The sequence below is a fragment of the Palaemon carinicauda genome, chromosome 14, assembly GCF_036898095.1.
Source record: "Palaemon carinicauda isolate YSFRI2023 chromosome 14, ASM3689809v2, whole genome shotgun sequence".
In the NCBI taxonomy this organism is placed as follows: Eukaryota; Metazoa; Arthropoda; class Malacostraca; order Decapoda; family Palaemonidae; genus Palaemon; species Palaemon carinicauda.
The window spans coordinates 27,327,668-27,340,167 of record NC_090738.1 but is presented as its reverse complement, the minus strand read 5'-3'; the positions used below and the strand labels follow the sequence as shown (position 1 = coordinate 27,340,167).

Here is a 12,500-nt window from a genome sequence, read left to right as displayed (position 1 = left end):
TGGCTAATATTATTTTATTATTCGAAGGGACGTAGAACTACTAAGTTCTTTAAATTTCACAGTAAAATGCAAAACTATAATATAAGGTACTTTATATAAGACTAGTTGGACTCATCACTGATAGTTTTCTTGCCTTTCCAGAAAATCATTATGGTTCAAGTAAGGTCATTTCAATTATAATGAAACCGACACAATGAATCATAATCTCACTCTCTCCAAGATATCTTAAAATAGAAATCATAATAGCAAAAACAGCTTGCATCACTTTTTTAATGTCTACTATCTTGATATATTTGCTGAGTATTTCTTCCAAGTTCTACGTTTCTATAATTTCCACAGGTTGGAAAATCAGCTGGAACATTTGGCATATCTTTGTCATCTCCAACTTTTATTACCAAGTTCATTCCAGCCTCCATGTGGAATAGCAGATGACAGTGCAGTAGCCAGTACCCTATTTGGAAAAAAAGATAAAAGATGTTTTAAGTATAATTAACATAAACAGAATTATTTTTCGTTGTAAGTATAATCTTATTTAAAAAAAAAAAAAAAAAATGGCCATGCACTTTGACCATTATAGCAAGTCTGTTGTTCCAAAACTTCATTTAAAAATTTTTTTTTATGCTAATTAATCATCTTTGATATCAATCTGGCAACAAACTGCTATTAAAAAAACAATGGAACAAAGATAAATAGAAATTTTAAGATTTGTGAATAACCCCAAAACGTAGGGAGAAATTTTGTTTACTATACTTTTCAAATGTTTTTCAAATATCAGAAAAATTGTCACTTTGATAAACGGTAAATTCATGTAAACTTAAGCTAGCATCTTAATGTGATTAAAACATTACCTGGATTATCTGCTCTGAATCTTACGATGGTGTAACCTCCATCAGGGATTGTCACAGTATCCTTCAAAGGAGGGTATTTAAGATTTCGATGTAAGCCTTTTGTGAGGTCCTCTTCCATGACCTGGAGAAAAAAAAAAAAAAAAAGGGTTCTGATGCAGGAAGAGAATTTTCATATTAGATACATATTGGAAATTCACTTTAATGCTTCTTCTTTTAGAAGGAATTTGACTTTGACAGAAATGTTCATGAGAATTATTTATCTTCCTGATTATCCTCACGACAATTTAATCATCGTCATGGGAGTGAAAATCTTTTTCGAAATACATTTCGCTTTGACGGTTCTTGCTGTACCCAAGCAGAACAAGAATTACCAAGACGACATTAATCATTAAGGCTTGGCTTGAGGCTTTCAAAATCTTTGACTATATATGTAGAAAAGCTCTGAGTAATAACTCAAATTATCATAAATTGAGTTAGACGCATTATTCTGCTAATTTACTTCTTATTAGTTTATAAAAAGAATAGCTTTTTCAGTACAGTAATTTTCATAAATTGAGTCACACATTATTTTGCTATTTTACTTCTCTTGCTAGTTCATAAGATAAATATAGTGCATTACCTAACCACATTTTAAGAGCTCCTGCACCTAGGCATAATTTTGGTATAAGTAAGAACATTATAGTTGTAGATAATATATCTTGCATATTCGGTAAATAATCATCATATAAATTGCTTTCTAATAAGTACCTCTGAAAATTATGCGATGTTTTTGACATCCTGCTTTCTAATAACAAAGTAACAGTACACTCTGACCCTGGTGTACGATCAGTTTGGAATGGGTCGAATTTGGCATGCTTCAAAAGAATTAGTTACCCAATTTGGGGAGTTTGTAGAGGCTGAGGGTTTTACACCCCAACTTTTTTTTCAACTGTGATGAAAAAGGCTTGTTTTGGAAGAATATGCCAAACCGGACCTGTATCATGTGAAAGTAGGACTGGCTAATTCTCTTGATGTGTGACAATGTAACTAGGGATTTTAGACTTTAACGTCCTCCAATATACCACTTAGAAAAGCCAAGAGTTTTGGATAAAAGGTGTACAAAACCTCGAGTTACCAATGATGTGAAGGTCAAACACAAAGACTTGGGTGGTGTGACAATTCCTTAGCAGTAGAACTTCAAAAGGTCAAACTTGCAGCTAATGGTTTTATGTTGAACAGGCTGACATAAGTCTTTTTATAGTTTATATATGAAAATTCTGTTTTGAAGTTGTTACTGTTTTTTTAAATATTTTAATTGTTCGTTATTTTTCATATCGTTTATTTCCTGATTTCCTTTCCTCACTGGGTTATTTTTTCCTGTTGGAGCCGTTGGCTTTAAAGCATCCTGCTTTTCCAACTAGGGCAGTAACTTAGCTAGTAATAATAGTAATAAAAAAGTTCAATGATTTGTTTTTGCCGAGTGTTGAAAAAATATTCACAGGATGAATAACAGCCTGTAAAGCCCCTCACATCTAAATTGCTTCAGCACAATTCCAAACTTGTTGGATGATATACTGCCAGAGTTCGACTTTAGTATTATGAAGTTTTATGTGGCAAATACGACCCTTCTCATTCAGCTCATTAACCAGCAAATCATTTCAAATCTTAGGGAACGCATACCAAAGCAACTTCAGATGGGCTTTGAATTGACTTTTAGCACATAATCAAACCTCAAAAAGTCCTGGAAAGATAATTTTGATATTGTTAACAGTATAATTCATGAAAAAACCTGGTAGGTGTTTTTTTAAGACCATGAACTCTGCCTAGAGGAAATTGTGGTCAGAAGCAGTAAATAAAAGGGACCTTCAGGCCATTGAAACTGTGTCTGTTTTGGAAGATATTGTCCTTCTGGGCTTGTTGATGTGCCTGAAGGTCAGTGATGAAAATGTGGAGGGGTACCAAAAAAAAAAAAAAAAAAAAAAGAGCCAACCACTGAGAAGCTCCAGCACCTAAAGAGGGAGAGTCACCATCTGAAGACTGATGCACTTTGCAGGAGAGGAGTAGTTAGAATCCTGTTCTTTACTTATTAAGAAAATAAATGCAAAATGGATGAAAGAGCAAAGTTTTGTTTAGTAATACCATACCAATATAGCTTGAACAAATCTTGACAGTATGGTGTAGGATGACCAAACAATGCCCCACTTCAAGAACATTCTCAAAAGGCAAAAACAAACATTAATGGACAGATTTTAGCAAAACTCAAACTTGGTGAGCTTCAACCAGTAACAAGTCAGAGAGAAAAGAGGAGAAATAAAGCCAGAATTTTAGCTTACTGAAGATTTGATGGAAAGGTACTCTCCTTCCAAAAAAATAAAATTTCTCCATCCTCCCATTCATCACAACATTCCTCAGGCTCTAAGTTCCTCTCAGCTAAATAGCTAAGTAAAGTGAAGTTAAATTTTCATTTCACTTTTATTTATGCAGTCATTTTTATTTTTGTATGCATTTTTGCACTAAATAGTGTAGATTATCTTATACAACCCCATTAATGTATAATATACCATATCAAGTATCCTTTCTTATATTATTTGGCAAATTATTTTCTTTTTCCTTATTTCTTATGAGAAAATTTTTTTGGTATACATAGATTTCAGTATAAGTCCTACCCTTTGGACCAAATTTGACGAAACAGAAGAACTAGTTTGTGAAGAAAAAAATTTCTACACTGCATGGCCCTTTTACCGTAACATGGAACCAATGCAACTTTCCAGCCTGTATGACTATCTTCTTAGTAAGAAAAACAAAGTAATGGCTTCTTGTAAGAAACAGAATCAGATAAGTATCTAAAACCATCCAGTATTGTCTGCACTTAATCCTATAAGGTATTACATGGCTAAAATAATTTCCTATATCCTCTAGAATATGCTAGACTGTACTTTACATATAGCATCATTCAATTCAAATTTATAATCAAAGTGCATCATGCTGGAAAAGTTTGAGTAACAAAACCACCATAACACTGAAGTTTACTTATGTCTGTCGTTTGATATATTGTAAATGAAATTATTATAGTTCTTAAACATTATGAATTGCACTTTTGTAAAAATCACTTTTGCTCTTATCAGACTTACAGCGCTGCGAGTGATGGAGGCACCAATGACGTCATTTGGCCTGTGTTGGCCAACTACCCAAAAACTATATCCGTGCAAGTGGACGGGATGATTCTCATCACCATGTTGCCCTGAAATGAACAAGTTGATTATGTAGGAATTTTATGATGTACTTTGAGGTACTTTAGCCAGGAATGCCAAATATCTTAAAAACCTGTTCAAATTTTGTTGTACACAAGTATCACTCAAGAAATCAATAGTTTATATGATGGCATTTACGTTATAATCGCCAGGCTCAAGATTGGGAACCTCTCAAATGACAAATCAAGCACTTTGACATAACGTGTAAACAAATGCTAACCTTCGTCTATCAAAACGAGATCCACTGAAGCTCCTAAAGGAACTTTATACATATGAAGGCATTCACAGTAATCATCATTGCAATTTTTAGAAGGCATTGCACTGTCAGCATTACACATCCTGTGGTCATTCTGTCCAATGTTGAGGAGTAGAGGCACAGACTGAGGCATGAATGTAAGGTTGTTTATTTGAGGTGTTGGAATCTGTTGTTCTTCTGGCACTGTTGAAAAAACAAATGACAATAATCATGTTACAAAAGACAAATTATTTAGTTTGGCTATTATATAAAATTTTGCAAAGATTATATTTATTCTTAATTTTATCTTTGTGAATAAATGAATATTTTGAATTCTGATTTGAACAATTTCAGTAGATATTCTGAATTTTATGTGAAGTAAAACATAGAAAAATGTTACTAAATGATTACTTTGATTAAAATCGTAAGATTCTCTTGAATAGAAGTGAGCATTGTGTATCCTGCGCATTTCAAAAGCCAGGTAGAAAGTGAAGTTTGCCCTGGGATGTGCCATATCAGCTGGGATATGCTCCAGTGATTTCAGGTCCCTTGCACAAATGCGGTTTCCATAGCAGCCTCGGTTGATGCTGTTGATTTGCTGTAAAGGGATATTTTAAAGTCCACATTCATGTAATAGGCAATATCATTTTAGTTTTATGATAAACCAATTAATAGAAATATACTTGTTAAATAATCAGTCCAATTCTCATGCAATAATTTTAGTTCTATGTTGACCCAATTAACAGAAATATACTACAGTCATATAATCAGTCCAGTTCCAATGCAAGAAAATTATAGATTTTCACAGCCGAATAAACCGCAGTCTTACCACTCCCGCTGGTGGAATGTATGTAAAAGTTGGTTTAGCTGACATTCTTCGGGGAAAAGCACTATTATTTCCTCCTTTATAATGCAAGTGCTCATATTCCAGGATTGCGAATTGATGTGCAGCCGTTTCTGCACAATCGACTCCTCCCATGAAACTCATCCAGAAATTTCCTGATTTATCTGGTGTCGCATGCACAACTACGTCAAACCGCTCGCCTACAAAATAGAACAGTAATATTTGTAAGATTGAAATTACTGCAGTTAGGAATTCATGACATTAGGATCTCTCAGAAGATCAGTAGCAGTTTTTATATGTTCCTAAGTTTATCTTTAAAGAAATTCATGCAATCCTTCAATTTATGATGGCATATAGAACAATGACTACTACTGTATAATAGAAGTACAATCCATTTCTGTAAATTTGTATGTTAATGGCTACTTTGCATGAAATTCCCATCTTTATTATTCCATCTTACCTGGATGTACGACAAGAGAAGATGCATTGATAGGCACAATAGGGCTCCCATCAGTTTCTATGACTGTCAAGATGTGTTGCTCAATGGAGAAAGTGATGGGACAGTTGAGAACGGCTGTGTTGATTAGTCGCATTCTGTATCGATTTCCTGTGAGTATTTATTAAAGATTACATAGTGTAAAATAGGTTGTTAAAATTTAGCATATACTGTACAGTATCTTTTATAGCACAAGAGCATGCAATTTATAAAATGTTAATCCATAAACTGCAAAGTTAAGAAAGATAAAGCTACAAGAATCAGAAAAAAAATTAAGTGCTTAATTCAAGTATCTCTAATACCCAACTTCTGAACAAAATGAAAAAAATTAGTCATTTTCTCATCAGCAAACTCGGGCAATGGCTAATATTTGTCAATATTAAAATGCATTGAACCATGAGAACTTCAGATCCAAAAAAAAGGGACACTGTCTCCAGAGGTTGTTCAAGTGCCTTGCAGTGTCCTGTCAATCCTGGCATTGCTTTCTGTCTTTTAGAGTACATTCATTTTATTTGCTCTCTCCTCATGTAGCGGTTTAACCTTTTGAACATGCATCTCTCTCATTTTGACTTCTTTTAAAAACATATCCTTCTTGCAACCCTTCTGAAAGTCTTTAAATGTAACTCAGCAATTTGATTCAATTACTTAATAATGTTAGTAATGTGACAGCTTCATCTATGTAACCTTACAACTCGCTCAACTATGGTCTTATACCATTTGTATTCTTGTACTCTGTGAAAATTGTTGCTATGATTACATTACTTACCTGGTATAACTGTGAATTTTGAGTATGGAATTGATGCTGCAATTGATGTCGCATTGGAGTGCTAGAAAGGGAATATCATGGAAATTAGGTATGCATAATATTGTAGGTTGTTGAAATTCATTTGGATAAATCTTAGCATTAGAAATCAATTGTTTTGTTATCATGGAGCATCAGTTTTTCAAGTGCTTTAATTTGCATGACTGTAAAGCAAAATGATAGGATCAAGAAACTTACCTGGTGAGGTCCTCTGCCATTCACTAACATGGACTCTGGAAAGTCGTCTCCTCCCCCGTAATGTCTTAATGTGTACTTATCTTCCGTTGGGATATGTAACCAGTCGTGGAACTGTCACATTCAGACATTTTAAACTCAAGATTATTCCTTTGAAAACTTTAAATCCTATTAATATAGTTTTAACTGCATTAAACGAAACAGCTTTGAAAACTGCCTCCTATGTACAGTATTTACACAAATTTTGTATTTTGATGTAAAATAAGTGTTGATGTTATTTCATATGAATTGAACAATTACAAATAATTTACATAAGATTTTGGAAACATTTGTTCAAAACTCGCTCTGCTGCACTTTAGATTGCAGGTCAAGGTAAATGAAAACAATTTTATTTATTGCACAAGTATTCCTTACCATTATATTGTGGGATGGGAGATCATGATCATATAAATCTTTATTTGGATCAGCAGTATAGGGTTTTCTAATAGTAATAGGGCCAAACACTCCATCTCCTCTGAGAAAGCCTGAAAGTATTCAAAGTTCAAATGAATTGGATAACATGCAGTCCTTTTAAGATGTATATAGATTCATTGTAAAGGACTTCTATATCAAAAGTGTTTATAAGTTTCTAATTGTCAGTAATAGCAAAAAACTTGACATACCTGTATGAGCATGGTAAAAGTGGGTGCCAGATCTGTAGGCCCAAAAGGAGTACCTGAAGGAAGAACCTGGATGTATTGGACACTGTGTTACTCCAGGTGTTCCATCCATGAAGGGAGTGGCTGAAGATTCTTGAGAGGAAGATGCTCTCATCGTCAGGCCATGCCAGTGCATAGTTAATCCTTCGCTTGGTAGGGAGTTCTTGACATCTACAACCACTCTGTCTCCTTCACACACCTAAGGGAACGGGAAAGGTTTGTTTCGTCATTGTAAAGCTATGGCTGCAGTGTAATGGGAAAATTTTTATTACAAATAAGGGATTTATGGAAGACTGTGTCCAAAGGATGAGAAGTAAATGGCCCCCTAAAAACGTGAAAAAATATGATCGATGAAGACCTAGACCCAACAGAAGCTCAGGAAAGAAAAGAGTGGAACGTATTAATTTCTCCTCTACTCCTGTAAAGGGAAGAGATGATGTAAAAATGTTTTATGATGATGATGATTATAAGGCTATGATAATTTATGTAAGAATGTTATTCTTAGTCTTCTCAATTGTTAAGAGAGGTTATTTCCGTTGTAGAATAGTATCTAGTGTTAAGGGTACTTGAGGATACTAGTATTTGGCAGTCATCTGAAATGAAGAACAACTAATTGATGTACAGAGTTTGAACATCTTTATTAGACTTTAATAACATCTTATGGAGATTTACTCTTCTGATTTTACAAGCATACCAAAACTTCTCTTAACATATTTGCATCCTTTTGGACCGCATGAGCAAACCACTAGCCATACTCTTGATTTCCAATTTTTAATTGTAAAATATCCTAACATTTTCAGTCTGTTCTTCTCAAGGTTCCCTTCCTCCTCTTTTTCTGAAGTCAGGGTTGGGTTCTTATCCAGTACTAGTCTGACAACACATTTTGTAGCAGTATTAGCTGCCATCACAATCAGATACAGTACAAGTCTGACAATGCCTTCTGGTATTAAATTAGTCTGACAACACATTTTTTAACAGAATTAACTGCCGACACAATCAGATCCAGTACAAGTCTGACAATTCATTCTGGTATGAAATTAGTTTGACAACACATTCTGGTCAAATATTAGTTGCCAACTCAATCAGATCCAGTACTAGTCAGACAATTCAATCTGGTGTAAAATTAGTCTGAAAACACATTCTGTGGCAGTATTAGCTGCCAACACATCCGGATCCAGTACAAGTCTGGCAATTCATTCTGGTATGAAATTAGTCTAAAAACACATTCTGTGCCAGTATTAGGCAAACAACACAATCAGATCCAGTACTAGTCGGACAATTTATTATGGTGTAAAGTTAGTCTGACAACACAGTCTGATCTAGTATTAGGCAAACAACACAATTTGAACCAGTGTTATTCTGACAACACAATCTGATCCAGTACTAGTATGACAATTCATTCTGGTGTAAAATTAGTCTGACAACAAATTCTGTACCAGTATTAGTCTGTCAATTCATTCTGCTGTAAAAATTAGTCTAACACATTCTGTTACATTATTAGCTGCCCACACAATCAGTTCCAGTACTAGTCTGACAATTCATTCTGATGTAAAGTTAGTCTGATCTAGTATTAGGCAAACAACACATTTTGAACCAGTATTAGTCTGACAACACATTTTGATCCAGTACTAGTCTGACAACATATTCTGATCTAGAAATAGTCTGATAACATATTCTAATTCTGTACTAATCTGACAACATATTATGATCTAGAAATAGTCTGACAACATATTCTAATTCAGTACTAATCTGAAAATACATTCTGATCTAATACTATGCCGACAACATATTTTGATCCTGTCCAAATATGACAACAATGTGTTGCCGTTACTGAAACGCTTCGAAGGCATCCATGAATTTTCATAATAAAATCAATTCTAATACCGGGCCCCGCTTATCCTACAATATTTCGATCCCTCAATTTATTTCCATTGTGTTTCAACCTGTTCTCTCATACTCCCAGCTCTTACTTTTTAGAAAACTTATATAAACTGTTGAGTATTCAAAATATTTCACATTAGGTTTGGTAAACATTCTTAATTTAGCACGTTGATTTCTTAATGTATATCCTTCTATGTATGGTGATAATGGAACAGGGAAGGAATTTAATATTCCTGAATGTATTTAACATATATCCCTTGAATTATAAGTATATTACTCATTTTTTTCATTCTTTTTACAACTTGTGGAGAATTTTAACCATAGTCTACTCCCATTACACGTATTGACAAATTTATTGATTTATAAATGTCTTTTTATATTTTATTTTGTTTAGGATGGTTGTAGGCATTCAACTAGCCATCCTTTCAATTATTTTAATTTAAAAGATTGCCTGTAGCTACTTGATGTTTTGGATGAGATGGCTTATGAATGTCTTTTATATATAGACAAACTGTAATTTTCATGCTTTTTTTTTTTTTTTTTTTTTTTTTTTTTTTTTTTTTTTTTTTTTTTTTTTTTTTTTGTGGACTCATTCAGTGACGCTAAATTTCCTGTTTTCCCTTAACAGTGAGTAGGTAAAGAGGAAACCCTCAGTCAGTCACTGTCACGTCCACACATTAACTGCTAAATCACAGATGAAATCCTGCAAGAAACCTCCAAAAGCAAATTAAGCTGCATCCCACATCTACACAAAACCCTCATCAGCAGTATATAGGATCTCCCATACACCCTGCACCATTCACATTTATCTTAGACAAATTATAGCACTTATTGGATATTAAGACACTTTCGTTCCATTATTCTTTTTTCCCACATTTTTCCAGTTCTCTCTGGTTCTTCCTCTCATTTCGAAGACTTTTTTGAAGACCTCTCTTCCAAAATGATTACATTTTTTTCCAATCTTCAACACATTTACTTATAATCTATTCAAACAATTAATCTCGTAACTTTTTTTTCTACATTCATATTAGATATCATAAAGTTGTAATATTTGTTATCCCTTATTATATTATCACACACACCTCTCTCTCTCTCTCTCTCTCTCTCTCTCTCTCTCTCTCTCTCTCTCTCTCTCTCTCTCTCTCTCTCTCTATATATATATATATATATATATATATATGTATGTATATATATGTATATATATATGTATATACATACATACATACATACATACATACACGCGCGTATAACAAGAGCAATCAGAGATTTCAGACCTCTGCCAATGAATATTTATTGGGGTCGGACTTTCGGACATGACCTAAGATCTATGTGTGATGAAAATTTCGTCAAAATCCGTTGAGTAGTTTTAGCGTAATCCTGCCCACCGACACACAGACAAGCAAATGAATGAATAAATAAACCGACTTGAAAATATAACCTCCTTAGAGTTTTCTTGCTTGAGGGTACACTCGAGCTCACTATTCTATCTAATTTCTCTTCTTGTTTTATTAAAGTTTATATAGGAGATATTTAACATAATGTTGTTACTCTTCTTACAATATTTTATTTTTCATTTTTTCTTTTCCTCACTGGGCTATTTTCCCTGTTGGAGCCCCAGGGCTTATAGCATCCTGCTTTTCGAACTAGGATTGTAGCCTAACAAGTAATAAAAATAATAAAAATAACAAGTCCTCAAGGAAGATGTATAACAAGGGAAAAAGCTAATTTTGTATAATACACAGATAAAACCTTGAACATCACCCAGTTGGTTTGCGACTGGTGATAAGCGCATGCAGATATGTATGCAGGCAAACACGATCGCTTAGGTAATAAATTTACCTGTATCTGAGGACCAGGCATTTGTCTATTCACGACGAAAATTTTCCTTTGGATTCCATCACCAGGTATGCAATGGGGCCTACTGCAGTCGGTTGCGTTAAGTGGGCAGTTGTAACAGGCTCTGAAGTAGAATGTGATGTGTCACATCGTTATGTACTCTTTCTCAAGCATGCGTTACAAGGAAACTACATGTTTAATCTTTCTCAAGCATACGTTACAAATAGATTTTAGTAAATGAATTCTTAAATCATATCGGGTACAAGGGCTGATTTGTTTTTGAAATTTAAAAAAAAATAATTTTAAAATAAAGGCTGTATGTTTTACACAAACGCAATATGCAACTTTATTTTAGATAATACCTTTCTTTCAAATACTTATGCAATGAATATCAATTTGATGACAAGCAAATAATGAAAAGAGCATTTGAGGGTTGACAAAATAAAGCCTATTTAATAATATACAGTATTCTCTTCTTAGGGAAACATTGACAACCAAATTTGACCAAAAGATAAAAATTGAAATAATACCATTAATAGATAAAGATTTCCTTCCGCTTCCACAGACTCACCTTGACATTGTCTGATAGAGATGGACATCGAAACTGAAGTGGCAGGTGCGTACATCTCCCGGCATACATTTCCGGTAGCAGTTCGCCCCTGGGAAGGTAAGGTCAGATCTATTTGAAAACATTTAATTCTGTGTCATTTGCCTTCATATTAACCCTGTTGCAATGTGTACAGTTGGCTTATTTGTATACGCGACCAAGCGCACACAAGACACACACACACACACATATATATATGTATATATATATATATATATATATATATATATATATATATATATATATATTTATATATGTGTATGTGTGTGTGTATCTATCTATCTATATATATATATATATATATATATATATATATATATATATATATATATATATATATATATATATATAGATAGATAGATAGATAGATAGATAGATAGATAGATAGATAGATAGATAGACACACACACACACACACACACATATATATATATATATATATATATATATATATATATATATATATATGTGTGTGTGTGTGTGTGTGTGTGTGTGTGTGTGTGTGTGTGTGTGTGTATCTATCTATCTATCTATATATACATATATATATATATATATATATATATATATATATATATATATATATATATATATATATATATATATATATATATATATATATATATATATATATATATATATATATATTATATTTATATATAATGTTAGTGATAATTGGTGAAGAAACGAGTTGTTTACGTGGCGTCACAGTGACGTATTGTCATGTACAGTTGTTGACAGTGAAAGATATTGTGGGAGGGTAGGTCAGCTGATTGGATTCATTTTTTATTGTATAACTAACGTAGTGAGCGAACTCTCTTGCCTCTA

The 12,500-nt window shown here is 33.2% G+C and overlaps 1 protein-coding gene across 1 annotated transcript in view; it reads right to left on the bottom strand.

Moving 5' to 3' along the window:
• LOC137653497 (uncharacterized) overlaps positions 1–12,500 on the bottom strand; it is a 16,076-nt gene that overhangs the window by 1,579 nt on the left and 1,997 nt on the right. The window contains exons 2-14 of the mRNA XM_068386951.1: positions 11,637–11,724; positions 11,069–11,189; positions 7,313–7,547; positions 7,065–7,174; positions 6,654–6,764; positions 6,420–6,480; positions 5,618–5,764; positions 5,143–5,357; positions 4,725–4,911; positions 4,299–4,517; positions 3,959–4,068; positions 849–969; positions 1–451 (exon numbers count right to left, since the gene is read on the bottom strand). The exon at positions 1–451 is cut by the window's left edge and continues 1,579 nt beyond it. Of these exons, the coding sequence (XP_068243052.1) occupies positions 270–451; positions 849–969; positions 3,959–4,068; positions 4,299–4,517; positions 4,725–4,911; positions 5,143–5,357; positions 5,618–5,764; positions 6,420–6,480; positions 6,654–6,764; positions 7,065–7,174; positions 7,313–7,547; positions 11,069–11,189; positions 11,637–11,724 (1,907 nt within the window). The 3' untranslated portion in view covers positions 1–269. The remainder of the gene's footprint in view (positions 452–848; positions 970–3,958; positions 4,069–4,298; positions 4,518–4,724; positions 4,912–5,142; positions 5,358–5,617; positions 5,765–6,419; positions 6,481–6,653; positions 6,765–7,064; positions 7,175–7,312; positions 7,548–11,068; positions 11,190–11,636; positions 11,725–12,500) is intronic.